The sequence below is a fragment of the Frankliniella occidentalis genome, unplaced genomic scaffold (assembly GCF_000697945.3).
Source record: "Frankliniella occidentalis isolate FOCC.00 unplaced genomic scaffold, Focc_3.1 Scaffold21, whole genome shotgun sequence".
Taxonomy (NCBI): Eukaryota; Metazoa; Arthropoda; class Insecta; order Thysanoptera; family Thripidae; genus Frankliniella; species Frankliniella occidentalis.
Genome location: NW_026267151.1, coordinates 1092907 through 1110936, shown reverse-complemented (window position 1 = coordinate 1110936; position 18030 = coordinate 1092907). Strand labels below are relative to the sequence as shown.

The 18030-nt window shown below is 60.3% G+C and overlaps 3 protein-coding genes across 3 annotated transcripts in view; 2 read left to right on the top strand and 1 right to left on the bottom strand.

The window, feature by feature from the left end:
* Nucleotides 1–1467, bottom strand: part of LOC113204520 (vesicular glutamate transporter 1) — a 6402-nt gene extending 4935 nt beyond the window's left edge. The window contains exon 1 of the mRNA XM_052264797.1: nucleotides 1452–1467. Within this exon, the coding sequence (XP_052120757.1) occupies nucleotides 1452–1467 (16 nt within the window). The remainder of the gene's footprint in view (nucleotides 1–1451) is intronic.
* A 3574-nt stretch (nucleotides 1468–5041) lies between these two features.
* On the top strand, nucleotides 5042–11020 carry LOC113204543 (dynein regulatory complex subunit 2-like). Its single transcript, XM_052264796.1, has 9 exons — nucleotides 5042–5152; nucleotides 5311–5475; nucleotides 5824–5962; nucleotides 6042–6265; nucleotides 7860–8057; nucleotides 8503–8718; nucleotides 8802–8922; nucleotides 9008–9294; nucleotides 10994–11020. The coding sequence occupies exons 1-9, from the start codon at nucleotides 5042–5044 to the stop codon at nucleotides 11018–11020; spliced, it is 1488 nt and encodes a 495-aa protein (XP_052120756.1).
* A 2720-nt stretch (nucleotides 11021–13740) lies between these two features.
* LOC113204544 (mucin-2-like) overlaps nucleotides 13741–18030 on the top strand; it is a 63844-nt gene continuing 59554 nt past the window's right edge. Inside the window, exon 1 of the mRNA XM_052264771.1 lies at nucleotides 13741–14396. Within this exon, the coding sequence (XP_052120731.1) occupies nucleotides 14336–14396 (61 nt within the window). The 5' untranslated portion in view covers nucleotides 13741–14335. The remainder of the gene's footprint in view (nucleotides 14397–18030) is intronic.

Below are 18030 nucleotides of genomic sequence, written 5' to 3'. Positions count from 1 at the left end.
CGTTGTGTCAATGAATTGTGAAGACCTTTTAGATCTGTTATCGTGCAGTTGATCAGAGCAAAGAAGTTCAATTAGAACGGATTTAACAACGTAGTTAGTAGTGAAGCTAGTCTGGGTATACCGGGTAGCAGGTGGCTGATTATCCCGCGCACTCTTGTAGTGGTAGTTGTACTATACCGCATGCACGCGTGTGTGTGTGTTGGGGAGGGGGGGCAACCGTCGCTGACCACGGCCCCGACCGATTAGGCAACCCGCCCACACACCTGCATGCGGCACAGTATAACAACAAAAGTTCAAGTTCAGTTAAGGGTTATAATGACGGCTAAGGTTAATCCTCCACCTGGTGTATCACTAATCTGACGTCATAGTCTGTATGCATATTCATGATGATATCAGAGGATATACTGCTATATCAAAGTCAGAGGCGATACCGTAATTCATATTCTGAAATCACAATCAGAATGGTAACATCTTCCGTCTGATGTTACAGTACATAATGGCCCACGCACCCCGGAACATTTCGTAGTTTTACTTTGTCCGATGGACGCGTGTGCGTGCGTTGCACATACTCGCTTGGGGCCCTCCGAGCCAGAAATTGAATTCGATTCGCACGTCGGCGTTGCTCGGAAAAAGTGATTTTCTCACTCTAATCGAGCTATCAAGGTCAGATCAACGGTTCGTGGGTCTTCCTAGCGTTTTGCCCTTCTTCAGTGTAGCAATACCAACTCTATAGTGTAATAACGTCGCACGTACTGACTAGGGCGCTCGCTTCCCCGCTTTCCTTTCACGACTCTCGCTATTTCTAGGGATACATGCTACATTTCACTCAAATTATCTCAAAGTGCCCCCTCCCCTCCTCTACCCCCAGCCTTTCCATCTAGCTTGGTGCTGGTCTTGCTGGGGGAGTGCTCGTGGGCGGCGGGGGACTTTGCGGGGGAACCCGTCGGGTGGGCCCCAGCTCCAGCCCTGCGGAGTCCGCGTGCGTTACGTGGCTGTGGAGGTGGGCTGCAGGCGGACAGCTGTCGGGCGCGTCGGACCTAACCTCTTCACTCCAGCTGCTCCAGCTGCTCCAGCGGCTGCGAACAACGGTGGCGGTGGGCGCACTGCAGTCACGTGGTCCTGGTCTCGGGTGCGCCGAGGAGTGGTGGGGCCCTCCACTCGGGACGGGAGAGAGGGGCTGGAGCGGGCTGAGGCCGGCCGAATGGAGCGGGCGGGCCGGCGGAGTCGTGCGTTGGCGCGTCGCGGCCGGGTGCTGGAGAAGGGGAGGCGGTGCGCGCCTCAGCTGCAGCCCCGGGTCCCTGCAGTTGCAATGAGGCCCCACCTCAACAAGGGGACATTTTTTATGAATATGTTTAGTTTGGCCGTGTTCGTGTTTGGCTAATAGTATGTAGCATAGCACGCACAGGGAATGTCACGTATTTTCGATTACCATGGATTACCCCACGCATTACCCTGTTTCACGCACATTACTCCCGAATTCACCCCGAATCGACATATGCCCGCATATGCCGTGGCTAGGGGATCAGAGATCATTCAGAAAGTACGCCCGTCATTAGCAATTACGAACGTGCCAAAGTTGAGCCTCAGCAAGCTCTCATGTTGTCCACCAGATAGGCAATTTCTTGCCTGGAGTGCATGCGTGTCCTGCGGCGTGGCCTATCGCACGTCTCGCAGGCGCCGAGCTCCCCTAATTTACCGATTGAGTTTGGTATGAAAAATTCGGACGTATGGACGAACCCTTACCCACCCAAATCGCCCACGGTGGACCCCCACTCCCTCCACCTTTTTAACGATTCAGCTTTACTGAGAAAACAACGTCATGCCACAATGAGTTGAATACTTTTGAGTTTTACCGGCGAACAACATGTCCGTCGTGACGAGGACGTGAACGTGACACGGGTTGTGTTAGCAGCCCCCCCCCCCTCCACTTCTTCTTGGCGTCGCGGTAGAGTTAAAGTAGAGTGGGTGCAGGGTGCACCTATGGTAGTTACACTGTAAATCCGGGGTGTTCAGCAGGTAGGCGACTTATGTCGACTATCTGCTGGACACTTTTTGTTCTTCCGGGTATTTGCACTGTATGAGTCCATAGGCATTCCACCCATTGTGCCCATGCAATTAAGATATCCTACAGATAGTCGACATAAGTCGCCTGGTTTTGCGGGTCAGGCGACTTTGTCGCCTACCTGCTGTACACCCCGGAATTACAGTGTACCCACCCACCCTAAACCCTCTCGCCCGCCCGTCCGGCCTTCTTATCTCATCTGGAGAGTGTTGGTGGGCAGCTCGTCGTGTCTCGGTGCTCAACGTCGTTGTCGGCGTCGCAGTGCGAGCCGCTATTGGAACAGGGGGAGAAAGTGAAATGTTTGACGCAGTGATGATGGTGATTACGGCATGGAGTGTCCGTCCACCCGCTCCGCCCCGCCCGGCCCCGCCACTTGCTTGGCGTCGCCGGGAGGGCGCAAGGCATTGCTCACGCTGCTTAGCATATGCCTGTTCACTGCCAATAACTCTCCGCCACTACACAGCCGTATTTTCTCAAATTTGATTGCGCTGCATGACGCGGCTGCACTGCCGTCCTCCACCATGGGAGCAGCGCCGCGGGCGGCGCTCGCCTCGGAGAAAGTGGCTGCAAAGGACGGGCATCGGGATCGGAGTTGACCTTCCAGGAGGCGGTCGGGCCGGGCGGCGCGGGGCGCGTCGGGTCGGGTCGCCTCACCTCGGGTAGGAGGATGAAGATGCGCCTCGCGCGTCACACACGTGCTGCTGCTCGCCTCCGCGCCGCCGAGGAGGTTACGAGCTTCACGAGCTTCCGGGTGCGATGGTGGGAGCGGGAGGGGGAGCGGGCAGGAACCGATACGGCGCTCCGCTCAATCAGCCCCCCCCCCCCCCCCGAAAACGTGTTCTTTATATTGGTACATTGCACCTGATTCTTCGTGTTTCATTGAAGAACAATGTACTTGTTTGAAGACTGAATGAAGTACACGAGTGGTCAAGGACACGCTTTTCTGCTCTCTGGCAGTCGCGTATCTTCTACCCGAAAGTCACTGAGGCACTTCGCGAGTCGCCCCGGTCCCCCCCAGCCGCACGGTCTCCACAATACCCTGCCTGAGCGCGGCCAGGTGGGCGCCGTGCGGGTAGGCAGCCCAACCGGCGGCGGCCGCCAGCAGCGCGCGCACCGCGGCGGGACGCTGTGCAATGCAGCCGCAGCTTGCAGCACACTGGAGACGCCGAGGAGCTTCTCCCGGCAGGCAGACCTTGCCGACCAACTTATTAGACGAAGGTTGGAGCGATTATCATCTTGCCAACTGCCGAGGCGATGGCGTTCGGTGGCGACATTTTCTGCATGATGGGGAGTTTTCCTCCTCTGACTAATGGTCCTATTTTGACGACACTTCAACCCTCGCGCAGTCCCGCTGGGGGGTGATTATTTTGGGATAGCAGCTTCGATGTCGAGGTTAGTTTTGTGGCCCACGAGGTCCGACCTTCGCCGATTTAGTTTCGAATTCAGCGAAATGCTGAACCATTTTACAACGAATGTGTCTTTGTGCGCAAGCCACAAATCGACATTAAAATCGGGGAGTACCGTCATAAAGTCGACTTTTCATTCAACATATATCAAATTCCTTACTGGGCCCCGGGAGGGAGGAGGGGGGGGGGGAATCAAGGGTTCCCAGGGCGGGCCAGGGCTTTCTTGCGTCACTCGGCTGGCCTGCCTACCGTCGATACCCTGGAGAGGAGTCCTCCCAGAAAAAACTACATAACTACTGTAATCTCGTGTCTGATGCGCGCTCATAGGCCCTCGTTATTCTATCGCCCGCTGGACTTTCTCCACCCCGTATGGCGTTCGGCCTGCAGGCCTGTATATAGTCGCCCACATGGACAATGCCGATAAACTCTGCACAGGAGCCGTGGCTGGAGCAGCCCTGCCCATAGGGCTCGAGTGGCTACCTACGGTACCGGCCTGTGGCGCGGCTGCCCCGAGCGGAATGTGACCGCTGTGACCGCCCCAGCATCTCTCTGCAACACGACCGCTTATTGCACACATGAGTGTCGTGTCGTGTGGAACGTATACGCCGCCGCCGCCGCCTCGACCTCAGAGCGACGTTGAGACACACACCGACGTACACAAACACACACACGCGCAAACGGCCGTAAAGCAAACCGCGACAGTCTGGCAAGAAGGAGGAAGAAAAACTAACACATTGCGCTCAAAACGAGAACGCCCCTTCTATCCATAAAATCTAAGAAATAACTGCACTCTCCCCCCAAATAATAATAATATTACTTTTCAGCATTTTCCCCACGCGGTTTTGTGCTCTTTGCTTTTGCCGCTTTTGCCTGGCTACCCCATTATTGGCCGAGAGGTTTGTTGGTAGGTGGGACAGGCGGCCCCCTCTCCCCCAAACCGGAAGAAGACAACACACCACTTCCGTTCCGCGCCTCGAGGAAGCACACAGTAGTGTCACAGGTCACAGTCGGCTCGCTGCCATCTGCCTGAGCGTCCGCGGAGCACTCGCCACCCAAACCAGGGATGTCAAAATCATGTCAACAACAACTGTTCTTCCAATCGAAATATAGACCCAGACCCTATCCTATGCAGTACTCCTAGTACTCTATGCACATCGTGCACGACTTTGCAAAGTTACACCACTATTTCGTTCATCAGTGATTCAGAACTCAAATCCCTACAATGGCTGATGGGCCATGATTGTGTTTCCGGGCGCTTAACGCAGGGGGTGTTGATATGCAACAGGGGCACGGGGGTCTCAGAGTGGATGACGTGCGGGCCGCGCGGGTTGGCTGGACCTCTCGCTCGCACCGGGCCAGAGTTGCCCGCGGGCCGAATGTATGTCTGAGACCCCTGTGGTACAGTCAACGCAGTTTAACGAAACAAAACCCTGGGGCCCGTGAGCTGCGCACACCATTTGCTAACGCTCATTTTAGTTGGATTGTAATGTAATCGACAGTTGGCTCGCGTCCTCTCGAATTTGAAGTTCGACACTTCTGATTGTTTTTAATACGCTACATAGTGCGGCGCGCGATGGGGCAGAAGAAGCCGAAGCTCAGCAAGGAGGAGCGGAAGGCCAGGAGGCTGGCGCGGCGGGAGGCGGCGCGCCTCAGGAGGATCCAGCGAGAGATACAGGCAAAGAAGGTAATGGAACGGTGACATTTCCCCACATACGGGTTTGGCTCACCCGGAGGTGCGATAACGGCGCGGATATAAACGCGACCACTCGCTACAATTTCGGAATGGGAAAGGTGAAACACTGCCCCAAATCGGTTTCCTAAAAGCACCTTCGCGCTTTGCAGACTCGAAACAATGAACATAAATTTGCCCACAGACAAGAGTGTTCCTTTCAGGACTGGCTGGACAGAGAGACCAGGGCCACCGAGATGAACGCGGTGGTCATCAAGCGGAAGTGGAGGGACATCATGCGGAGGCTACGCGCCCCGCAGCTCCACGACGACTTTGTGGTGAGTGATGCTGGCGTGCGCGGGGGCGGGCCGCCTCCAGGAGCCTCCTCGCAGCTGCGGTTCGCGCAGGAGTAGTAGTGGAGAGCCGCGTGATTTGTCTTCGACGCGGCCCAGGGCCGGCGGTGTCGCCGATTCGCCAAATTTATGCCGACCGCACGATAACCTCGGGGCGTTTCGTTCGCGCAAAACTGTCAGAAGAGCCGCCTGCTCCCGGCACGCCGCTCATTATTTGCCAGGAAAAAAAAATAAAAAAAATAATAACGAGAGGCGCAACAAATGTGAACGCGGCGCTATTCAACCGCCGCCGCGCCAACCACTCGGCCTCGGCGACTGCTGTTATGGCGCTAGGCGCTGCGGCTGCGGACGGAGCGCCTCCTGGACATGAAGAGAGCGATGATTGAGGAGCTGCGGGAGGCCCTGGACCAGGCCAACGACCAGTACGACGAGAACCTTCAGCACCACGTCGAGACCGTGGACAGGATGCTTGGTGAGGCCCCGGCGCTGTCGCTGGCGCCCCCCTGCTCTGCCCCCCACGCCGCGCTCAGCGCAGGATCCACCCCCCGCAGAGTTCTACCAAGGCGAGATGGCCGCGGCGGCCGGCTGGTACCGCGCCGCCCTGGCCGCGCTGGGCGAGGAACTGGCGGACCAGAAGGCGCTCGTCCGCGAGCACCAGGAGCGCGACGTCGGCCACCTCGAGGTCATCATGTTCGCCATGCAGCAGCGTCGGAAGGAGGTGGTGGCGCAGCGGTGCGCCGAGACTACCGTCAAGGTCGACGAGGAGGCCTCCAAGGTGAGTCCATGAGCATGGGGAGGTTGGGGTAGGCTGGGCCGACAGGTTCCCGTCCGTACCCTACACAGTATCGGGTTCGAGTGAAAGGTAGGCTGCGTCCCAATGTCCCAATTCTCATTTTGAGTCGGTCGGTCCCGGCTGGTCAGTCGCTCGGTCAGTGCGAGAGAGATAGTATCCATTAGAATTGCATTGTATACTACGCAGCATGCAGGTGTGCGTGTGCGTGCGGGTTGCCTACGCGCCTGGCGCCATGGCAAGTGACGATTAGCGAACCCGGCCAAGCGAATGCATGCATGGTAGTTTTATTATCAGTTGGTTTCTAGTTCAGAGTTACTGTAGGAAAGCTTTTCACGATTCGAGGCACGGCGCTGTAGTTCAGCGAAGCTAAAAGCCGAGGGGGGTGGCTCAGTGACGGCGAGAAAGCGTAGAGGGAGTGAGAAGAGGCTGGCAAGGCGCGAAATCAAGCAGGATCACGAAGGCGCGCGCGCGCACTCACACACACACTCACACTGCGCTCAGGACTTACCAGCTGCTGAGGTGGAGGATGGCAGTGAGATTAACGTCGTAGACTGCCTCGCAGAGAGAGGGAGAGTGTGGCAACACGCGGCGGCGCTGGCGGCGCTGGCTGCGGCCGGCAGGGAGGGTGGGTCTGGCCGCGGCCGCGCCTAGATGGGAACCTGTTTCCCTCTGGCCTACCCGGCCTGCCCGCGGCCGGCCGCCGGTCACCTGCCCGGTCCCCGGCCCGGGGCGGCAGCGGGAGGCCGGGTGAGGGCGGTAGACTGGAGCGGCCGGGGCCGGCCGGGCCGGGCCGATGTGCTGGGCGAGCGGACCGGTCACTACTTCGCACAGGCGGCCGCGGGTCCTGATGGCTCTGCCTTGACGGCGCCGGGCCGAGCTCCGGAGTCGGGTGCACTTGACGTGATGAGGACACCACCCTCACACGGCCTCTCGCAGCCCCCTTCGGCCGTGCCCCCCGGCCGTTCCCCGGCCAGCCGGAGCGAGCGGGGCCCTGCGGGTCAGTTTACATGTACGCCGGTGGCCGTCGCGCCCCGGCCCGGCCCGCCCGCACGGCACCGTGCGGTGCGTGTTTCGACACTCGTTGACCCCCTTAGCATGGAGGCGCTTCGGCAAAGTGTGTAGATTGCACGCGATAAACAATCGAAGGTGCAAAGGTGGCAAAGGCGTATCGCGTAATGAGCCTTGCACCACGCTGGGCGGCGCCGTGTGCCCGTGTGCGACCGCACGTGTGTGTGTGTGTGCGCGCAGGTGAGTCTGCGGGCGCACCCGGCCCCGCTCCAGAAGAGATGATGAGTATGATTTGAACCTGACCGGTCGTGCGGCCGCCGCCGCTGCGGTTCCGGGCTGCAAAATACCACCTGTGTGCGAGGATCGTATACCCGCACGAGGAGTATCGTGAGAATGAAAAGGACTCCATGTGTGAGGGACTGGATGTGGTCGGGGCGCTTGTTTTGCTGGCTCTTGCTCACCACTGGGCCTGGGGGAATGGGCGCGAGGAGGTACTACAACCCGTTCTGCTCACCGGGCTTTGTGGAGCGAACAGGGCCCAATTTGATGAGGACCTACATGTGTGCAGGGCGTGGAGCGGTGCCAGGTGCTGCAGATGGGGCTCGAGGCGTCGCTAGAGCGCGTCTGGGCCGACCTCCGCACGGAGCTGGAGCAGCACCAGCAGCGGCACGCCGAGCGGCGGGCCGCCGTCGCCAAGCTGAGGGCCAAGGAGCAGGCCGAGCACCGCGTCATCGCCGAGCAGAAGCGCCGCACCCGGCAGCTCAGCGTGAGCATGGCGTGAGCATGGCGTGAGCATGGCGTGAACCCGGGCCGGGTGACTCGTCATGCCAGCTGGAAGGTTTCCGCCCTTATTGTGCAGCGATAACTTGTCGCGTGTTGACGGGTTCTCTGCTTTGCGCGGGGCATCATGTCCGCTGGTAGGGACGCGGAGGGTGTACACACGGGAAATAAACGAATCCCGTGTAAATCTGCTCTTATTCCTAGACCTCCTACACATTGCGGAGGTGTGGGCAAGGCGTGAGTGAACATGGAGCACGGTCCTGTCACCTAATATTGTACGATTTTAGCTGCACCCTTCCTACTAGTGCGCGGGTAGCGGATTAGAAGTTGACAAACCAAACCCATGAATTTGTCCACCTTAAGTCTATCGGGGCCGGGTAGCGCCTGCGCCGAGCACGGCCGTGCTGAAGCACGCCTGACTGCTCCCCCAGCGCCAGATCGAGGAGGGCGTGGAGCTGATGCGGGGCTGGGACACGGCGGAGCCTGGCGGCGCGTCGGCGTCCTGGGCCGAGCTCCGCGCGCTGCGCCTCGAGCGCGACGAGTTCCGCGCCGCGTACCTCGCGCTGCGCGACGCCATGGACGGCCAGCGGCAGCACGACCGGAAGCAGCTCAGCCACATGGTGGTGCTGGCCGAGGCCGGCGTCAAGGTGAGGCGGCGAGCAGCCTGCCCCGGGGCGGCGCCGCGCGGCGTGCTGTTGGAGTGAACCGCTCCCCGTGCTTGCGTGCCCAGCGGCTGAGGGAGGTGGCGGTGTGTGGCGAGAAGATCCTGGCGCTGTCGTGCTTGTGCAACACGCTGGAGACGGACGAGGAGCGGCGCGTCTACCCAGAGGACGTCGGTGGTGCGGACGCCGGTACGGACGGCGTCGGCGTCCTTCCAGCGCTGTTTGGCAATAATCCGCGATGTGGAACCACCCTGGAGCCTCCCGGACTGCGCAGGCCGCGACGAGTGGCTGGCCAGCTACTGGGTGCGCGGTGCGGTGGACCGCAGGGACCCCTGGACCATCCGGGACGCGCTCGGCCCGGCCGCGTCGCTGGACGAGCTGCCCGCCGAGGAGAGTCACACCTGCTTCACCAACGACGGCGACGACCTGGCCGCCGAGGTGGACCGCGATGACGGCAGTAAAGAGGACGAAGAAGAGAAAATTGCGGAGCGGAGGAGGGAGGCCCTGCTGCGCGCCGCTCAGCAGGCCGACAGCGAGGACGAGGAGGACTTCATCGTGGAGGTAAAGGCCGGACCTCCCGCCGACCCGGCGACGCCAGACGCCCTCGCGAGCATCGCCGCGGCGGCGGTGGCCTTCCTGTTGCAGGCGGTGGGCAGCCTGGAGGGTCTGACGGCCTTCTGGGGGCGGGTGGGGGCGGCCGCGGCGGAGCGGCAGCGGGTGCGGGGGGTGGTGGCGCAGCTGCGTGAGGAGCAGCTGCAGCTGCGGGACGAGCTGCGCGACTACCTGCGCTGCGTGGCGCCCACCTGGTGGGGGAGCGAGCCCGTGCCGCGGGGCCCGGCCAGCCTGCCCGTTTACGAACCCCCCGCGCGGCCCAGGGAGCCCGGCCAGGGCGGCACCACCCCCTGGAGGGGCATCCGCACCGTGGGCCGCTGACCGTCGCGTCGGGGCCGGGCCGCAAGCCCACCACCGCCTCGAGGCGTCCAGACTGCGTCCAGAACTGCGTCGTCTGACACCAAGTCGTCCATCGCGAGGTCGGATCGTTAATGTTGTGGACGCCGCGGGAGGTGCAATTACAAGGACAGTCGCCATCACACATGCAATGCAACAGCATGACTCTATCGTCCCCGGGGAGTGCGCCGGGCCGGGCCGGGCGTTTGCCGACGGCTCGGCCGCGGCCCCGCGACCCTGCGCCTGCGGCGGGCGCTGCTGTGGAGCGACACGTAACAATGGGCCGTCCGGGCCGTCCTCATTGTCCCGATCAGGACCTCTCGTGACGTCAACCCCGCCGGAAATGTGCTCGATGGACCGCGGGGCAGGAGCGCAATGTCCGTCTGCGTATTCGAGTGTGTGTCGATGTCATCAATTAGGTTCCAACTAGATTGTATGTTTAAGTGGGTGTACCATTACAACGAGACCGGCCCCGGCCAAAGCCACATGGGAACGTGTACCGTGTGTTGTAGCTGTTAGGGAGGGATGCAGCCCAAATCTGCTGTGGCCTTTAGGTTATGAGATGTCGCTTGGGGATCGAACCTTTCCCAGATCAGTTTCTGTGACCTCTTATAGCGCCTGGTAGATAGGCAACATCTTTGCTTCAGTGCATGCGAGTGTTGCGGTGTAGCCTACCCTGAGTCTCGCAGGCGCTGAGCTCCAGTAATTTGTCAAAGGAATATGAGGAAAACCGGCGTGATCCCTTGTTCGCGACGCTGGTCCTTCCAAGAAAGTTAAAAGACCCTCACAGTTACGTCAACACACTATGCGCATGACGCCCACAGTAGAAGCATCGTCCGGCGTAGGAACGTTTGTTGCTCCTGGCGTTAACCATTCACTCTGAGCGGCGCGCGGGCAGTACCAATAGATTGGATTGGATTGAAGGAGGAGCTCTCTTGTTGAACTGCGGTAGAAAGCGAGGCAGCACGCTGACGGACTGTCGGGCGGGCACGGAGGCACGGGGCAGCGTGGTCTGTTCGAATCAAACGGGACCCGCCCGCTGCTCATCGTCCGCCCATCCCCTGCTCACCGGCCGGCTGCCCACCATCGGCTGCTCGCCGGCTGCCCACTTACTGCCCGCGCAAAGCCACTCCGCGCTAACCGCAACCCAACAACAATAATAGTTTCTATCCGTTTTCTCCTCCTAAAGCTCGGACTAGTGGGGCCCACACGTGTCTGCCACGGGCAAACATCACCGGCAGCGCAGCGTGTGGCAGCCGCTTGACCGACAAGAAGTCTAAAATAATTAATGGACGGTGTGTGGCACGCGTAGACTTCAGATCTTCCATCTCGTAGTTAAACTTCTATATTGTCTCGGAGCATGACACTTCATGGCGCGGCACTAGTACGCTAACGCCTGCCTTTGCATGCAGTGGTATAGTATGACTACACTACGCTTCCGGAGTTTGTCGGACACTGGGACACCATTGATGATATGCTGCAATATAGTTTTTCAAACGGCACTGACTTTGCATTGTAAACACTGCGAACGCACCTGGTACCTGGCCCTACCCTATCGTGTTTTCTCCGGCGCAGCATCCGAACCGGAGGTGGGCACGCGCCAGCAGCGGCGGTGACGACTGCATCACGTCACCCTCAGCCGTCATCATTATGCCTAATAACTCTATTTTGGCGGTGTAGGCGGTGGCTCTGGTGGTGGCTCGTCGGGCAGCGGGCTCTTGCCTGCCTGCCGCCGCGGTCAGCCTGCCTCTGTGCGCGGTGTGGTATGAGGAGAGAAGCATGCCCGTGTCTATTCTGAGAAAGCTGTGTACACAACGCCGCACTGCCATGCCGGCCGCACTGGACCGGAGCAAAGCCCACGGTCGTACCGGCAATTATTGGCTGTTTTATTTCCATCGGGATGCGGTCATCTCGGCGAGACGCGGTTCAACGAGTCAGTCGGAGCAGCAGAGCGGCCGCCGGCCGGGTAGGCAGCCCACCGCGCCCCTCCCCCCCCCCTCTTCCACGGGGCCTCCGGGGCCCTCAAAAGCGCTCTGCGGCGGCGGCCGACGCGACGCCGCTCGCGGAAATGGAGTTGTTTTTAATTACGCGAAAATTAAAAAGAAGAGTAAAAGAAACGTCCTGTGCAGCATAATTACAATTCCTCTTTCTAGCACGACTGCCGCCGGTTGCGCCGGCGCGCACATTACCCGCCCCTTATTAGTCGGCGCTGCGCTAGCCCCCGTCCAGCCCGCCGCACTGCGCGTCGCGGGTGTGGCGGGGCGGAGTGGGGCGGGGCCGGGCCGCCAGTCGAATGCCGGATGCTGGTCATGCGATTTACCGCACCTCGCTGCGCGGGACCGCCGCCTCGGCCCGACACGGTGACTCTGGTGACTCACATAACCTTTGGCTAAAAAAAAGAAGGGGGAGGGGAGGGGGGCTGTCTGATAAACCAACGTGCGCGCATTCAGGACCGATCGTTGTTCCGCCGCACCGACAGCCAACCGCCATGTGATTTGTAATGTCCGATGCGACCGACCGCCGGGCTGACGGCGCGATACGAGACAGGACGACGGATTGACCTCTCACTCGCCGACGGCCCGCCCGCCGGCACCTGGTGTAGTACGAAGCTGATAGTTTGGAAAGAGGCCGGCAGGGGGCGCGCGCTTGTTGCGGCAACAAGCCAACGTGTCTGCCGCCATGCCACCACCACGCCGCCCCTCGGTTGCGCGGGGGTTCTCTCCTATCCGCGCGGTGGCGTGGTCCAGGCCGGCAATCACAGCGTTCCAAACAATGCGAGGAAGACATCTGCAATCCGCATGCAGATAGCGCCGCGCGCCGCCACGCTCCCACGATCGATCATAAGCAGCCCTGCCCCCGCCCGGCCCCGCCCCGGCCTCCTATTGCGGCTGCACCACCACTGCGGCGGGGTGCAGTGCTCGCCGTATGGGCCGCCGCAGCAGGCGCGGATTAAGGGGGGGGGCGGGGGGGCGATCGCCCCCCCCATCGCCTCTAGAGAGCCGCCTGAAAGGTAGGCAATTCGCGCCACAAAACCCCTGTATGTAGGCAACCGACAGTGCATCGCCCCCCCTGTCAGCCGGACCTTAATCCGCCACTGCGCCGCAGCCTGGACCACCCTGTCGTCTGATTCGGAAGATCATTCAAGAGGGGCTTTCCTATATACCTCCCGTATAGCTCCGTCCTTGTTGCACTCATGGGGCAGGTATAGGAGAGCCCCTCTTGAACGATCTTCTGAATCAGACGGCTGCACACCGCTGCTATGCTGTACCGCCACACCCTGGACCGCCTTGTACACCGCTACGCTGTACCGCCGCACCCGGCCGCACCCCTGCGCGATGAGGCCCAAAGGAGGAGCAAGCGTCGAAGGGAATATGAACAGCCCCGCCAGCCCCGAGTCTCTTGTGAAGACCAGTGCACGCCCACCGCACCGCAGCCGCGTGAAGGTCGCGCAGTTAGCAGTCGTGAACACCGCCATTTGTATGTCAGAGAGAACAAGTTATGGCAAAGGCCAGAGCTGCCGAAAGGGGCATGTTCTACGACGACCGTACGCTTACGATTAAACCCGAAAACACGTACCGAATTACTCCGATAATGTGATGTTGGGACGGAAAACAGACTCTCACACAACACACCTGTAGTTCCGTGGACCCCCGAATCATTCTACTGGGCAGTTGGACCTGACAATCCGCGCTAGCGTGACACATGGCCACTGTACCCACTCATTTTTAATTGCGCCGTTTGGGTGACATTTGAAAAAGATATGCCGAGGATGTTTTCGCAAAGCACATTTCTTTATCCGTGAGCTTAGGATCACCGGCGGGAGGGGGGGGGGTGACTGATGAAGAGAGAAGAGAGAAAAGGATAAGGATAGACATACAAGGGCTTTTCCCCCCTCCCAGCACAGTTCAGCAGCAGAAGCGACAGGAGGCCTCGGCCCTTGGCTGGGCGCGCTGCGCTGGCTATAGCGGTGGCGCGGCGCGGAGGCGCGCAGAGCGCACTGCAGCGAGGCAGCGAGCTCGGCAGCGAGAGTGGGGAGTGGAGGGGGGAGCTGACACAGGTGATGCCCTCCCATTCCAGCCAGTTGCAACTCGCGCTCGGGCGAGAAAGGAGGCCAGGCCCGAGCGCCGTCCGTTTCGATCGCGCGAGTGACTTTGTCCGGCTCGGCCCGGCCCGGCCAGCACCGACCAGGGCCCGCCGCGGGTCCCCGCGAGTGCGTGTGATTGGATTACCCTCTGCTGTTCCACGACTCAGCCTCGCCGACATTGGATTATTCGCTCTTGGATACTGATTGTGAAACGCGTGTGTGGTGGTGATAGTGTCAATTGCGCTCCGTGTGTCTGTGTGTGTGTGTGAAAGAGTTTGAGTGACAACACCAGGGAACAGGGTTTGCGCAGCCCTATCAGTGAAACTAGTGGTTGTCTTTGAACGGGCGGCTCGCCACATGAGCAGCCCCCGGCAGTGGCCGGCAGCCCACAACCCCCCCGGCGGCGAGCTCTGCCCGCTCCGCCCCGCGGTCAGCCTGGTCAGCCCCTCCGGCACGCCCTAGGCGCTGGGGGGCTCGGCTCGGGGCGGCCATGCGGAGGCCGAGCGGTCGGCGCGCCCAGCAGCAGCAGCAGCGGGGGGCACCCGCCCCCGCCGCCCCCGCACCGCCGCCATGACGTACGAGGCCCTTGTCCTGCTGCTATGTGTCACCTGCCTCGCGGCCTACCCCACAGGTAAGAAGAGAGGGAGTCATGGCAATGACAACGGACAAGCCGACTGACGACGGCGTCAGAGGCCGCCGCGGTTGAAATGCCGGGGATAGTTTTCAGACCGACGGCTGACAGGGTATTCGGCGACGGTGCTCCTCCTGGAAGGTGGAGGTGGCGCGAACCGTATCGCAGCGTTAAATGGGCATAAATGATAGGTAGTTCGGGAAACTTGTTGCATACCATTTATTTATGCACTATACTACAAGCCGTTGACTACACTGTAAATCCGGAGTGTCCAGCAGCTGTGCGACTCAAGTCGCTGCACACCCCGGATTTACAGTGTACCCACAGCAGCCGAAAACATATCTCGCACGTTTCCCTCGAGGATCGGCTCGGCATGCAGGCGCGCAGCCAGGCTTTCATTTTGTGGAGGTCATGTCACAATTGTTGCCTACTTAAAGGGGAAGTGCCCCTCAAATTGCCTACCCATCAGGCGTTTTACTCTGGACAAGAAATCGATACCTTCGGGGTCCTTTGAGAGGAGGGTCATGACCTGCGTACCCTCCCCCCTCCGCCCTCCCCGGCTACGCACCTGGCACCATGGTACCTAACTGAAATGGGTTGACCTGCAAAGCACAACACCTCTCCGCCGCAGGGACCGAACTGAACATCATGAGTGGCGTGGAGGTGGGCTGGAGCCGAAGCAAACACTACACTCGTCAGCGCGCGCGAGACCTCCACGGCGCGAGGTGAGGCTGAGCCGAGTGGCGGCCGGAGCAGCTCGGACTCGACAGGTGGGGTTTTCCCCCCAATCCGATAACCTCAAGCTCATCCCGCATGAGAACGGCCGCTGGCGGGCCCCGGGCAGGCCGGGCCCCGCGTCGTCGTGGATTGGATTGCCGAGTACACGTATTATGTTGCTTGTCCGGGGCGGGGCGCGGCGTGCTCGCAAGGGGCGTGGGAAGGCCGTCGCCGGCACCTCGCCGTCAGCAACCCCAGCGCCACGAATGTTAAACAATTAAACCACAATAAATCCCAACAATAACCCACATCGGCAGGAAATCGCAACTGCACTTAATAATGTGCACTGCTTTGAGAGGATTTTTCTGTGCGCGGGGAGGAAGGTGCGCGCGCGCTGCTGACGCTCGTTACCGGACCGACCTCTCAAAGAGCCGCTCCCCGAAGCGCTGATTATAAAGCCAATCAAACAGAGGCGACCGCAGCCACACACGCGGCTCGTGTTGTCAGGCGGTGGTCGGGGCGCAGCGGGGCGCGGCGGGGCGCGGCGGGGCGGGCGGCCCTCGGGGAGATATCTCCTGCGCACCTCCACGGGGGTCAGGCCCCCCACACCGCCGCGCCCCACCCCGCTGCGGTCGGGAGAGAAGAGGAGAGATGTGCAGTGCGGTCTGTATGGGAGCGCCCGCCCCGCCTCGCCCCGCCCCGCCAGCCAAGTGCGACGCGCCAGATATTCATTAGAGGATGCGGTGGCTCTGCTCCGAGGAGCACCTCGTCGTCACGATATGGTGGTGAAGGAGGGCAGTGCGGCCAACGGCGGGGCAACCTAAACGCGGGCGGCTCGCTCGCTGCCCTCGTGGACCGACGTGTGGCGTGCGCTGCTGCACCCCCTCGGGGCCCGGGGCCGCGTAAGGTGGGGCGATGTGCGGTATCGCAAGGGGGCCATGCCACGACGCGGCCGATAGGTTGAGCACACCTACCTGTAGGTTGAGCTGTTGACAATGAGGCCAATGCGCTTTTGCGGTGAATCGGTCTGTGAATGGCGTTCCCCGATGGTGGTTTAAGGGGTGCCCGCTCCAAGGGTAGGTACGAGGTGGGCCATTTGGCTCAACTGACTAAATACTCGTTCCAGGCCCCAGTTGTGGTAATCCCTCGTCGCCGAATACGTGAATGCTTGTCCGTCTGACACAGCCGTACAATCTCTGTGCGTCAGTCACATGCTGTTGGCATACCTTGAAACGCTTAGACTTAGATCAAAGACAAGTTTACAAAGTAAATTTAAGGTGTCAGCTAGCTTTAACTCTCGAAATGGAAAGAGAACCAAGATGTTGTATTTTTAAGTTTTTCCCTCGTCCATCATTTTCTTTTATGCTGCTTTTGCCCCGTGGCTTTGCCACAGACGTCATAGCCGAGACGACACAAACGAGTATCGGAACCATGCAGTATTGCGCCTCGGCCAACATTTTACTACGTAGCGCGGCGAGTAACGCTCGCACACCGGCACGGTTCGGCGCTGCACGCCGCTGCACGCCCGCCCCCGATAAGCGGCCCGACGGCACGCACTGGCTTCCTCGCGCCGGTCGTGACGTAACTTTATGGACGGGGGCATACCTGTTCCTGACCGGACCACAGAGGTACGGGCCGGGCCGGGCCGTGACATCACCCCGCAAAAGCAGCCGCCGACGCCGCCAGGTGTTTTCGACATGTGGGACGGGGACGGGGGGACAGGCGGAACTTTGCCAGAAGTAAAGGTTGTCCAATTATTCCTCGCGGAGAAGGAAGGAGGAGGTAATCTCGAAGCGTTTCCGCGACGTTTAGTTTTGGGGGATACGCAAAATCGTGTGTGCCGCGTGTGTGTGTGCAATAGGTAATCCACCCCAACCTGTTGTCCGGTCTGGCGACCTGCCGACAAAAGTGCTTTTTAGCGGCCGTAGGATAAATTGATTTTGGATTGATTTTTCCGCAGGTGTGTGTGTGTTTGTAACCGTGTTTCTCTGTCGTTTTTTATTTCAACGTTTTCCCCGCCGCACCGGCGTGTGTGAACCACACCACACCGGCGCGTGTCTCCGCCTTGCTCGCGCCGTCTCCCTTCACTCATATACATCCTCCGCTCCACGCACCGCCCGGCCTTGGGGCGTAAACGCTTTTGCGTTTGGCGTCTAATTGTGCGGTGGGGCTGCGCCAGGCTGCGCGCTGTGCGCGATCTCGTCGGAGCTCGGGCTCGTGATGATGGGGAACAGCGATGACGCTCATTGACTTGAATACGTTCCCCCTCGTCGGCCGACCCGCGCGACCCGCGCGCCGGCGGGGCGGTGCTTCGTTTCCGACGACGCGACGACAAAACCTTGTTGCCGTTGTTGTTGTTGTCTCTTTACTCCTTCCTGCAGCGAGCAAATGAGACGGACACTGTTCTTGCTGGTTGTTATTGTTTGTCGGTGGTGCCGGCCGCTATGGTGTCCTGAGCACGCGGCAAGATCGGCGAGGATAAGGAATGAGGAGCGCGAAAAAAGGAGTGGAGAACGAGAGAAAAAAGGAGAGAAAAAAAGAGGGAAAGAAGAAAGGCGGGCATCCCGCCCTTCGCTCTCTTCCCCTCTCCCCCACCCCTTACCCCTTCAGCCGCCCCGTCCTTCACGCTTCGCCCCCGTGCTGGTGTTCGACCCACAACCAACCCAACCCCGCGGCCAGCAAGGCAAGTCGTCGCCTAGGCGTTAGTGCCGATGTGACTATTTCAAAGCCCTTTCAAGAACTCCTTCCTTGAAAAAATAAATACAAATGAATTGTCGTCATATTCAAGTTAACTGATGGCGCTCGACGTCGCCCTGTCGTCGTGACGGCGGTCTAAGGGCCAAGCCGTACACCAGCCTGGGCGAGGTCTCTGTGTTCAGACAGAAAAGGAAGATCCATTCCCGCGCCCCGCCCCGCC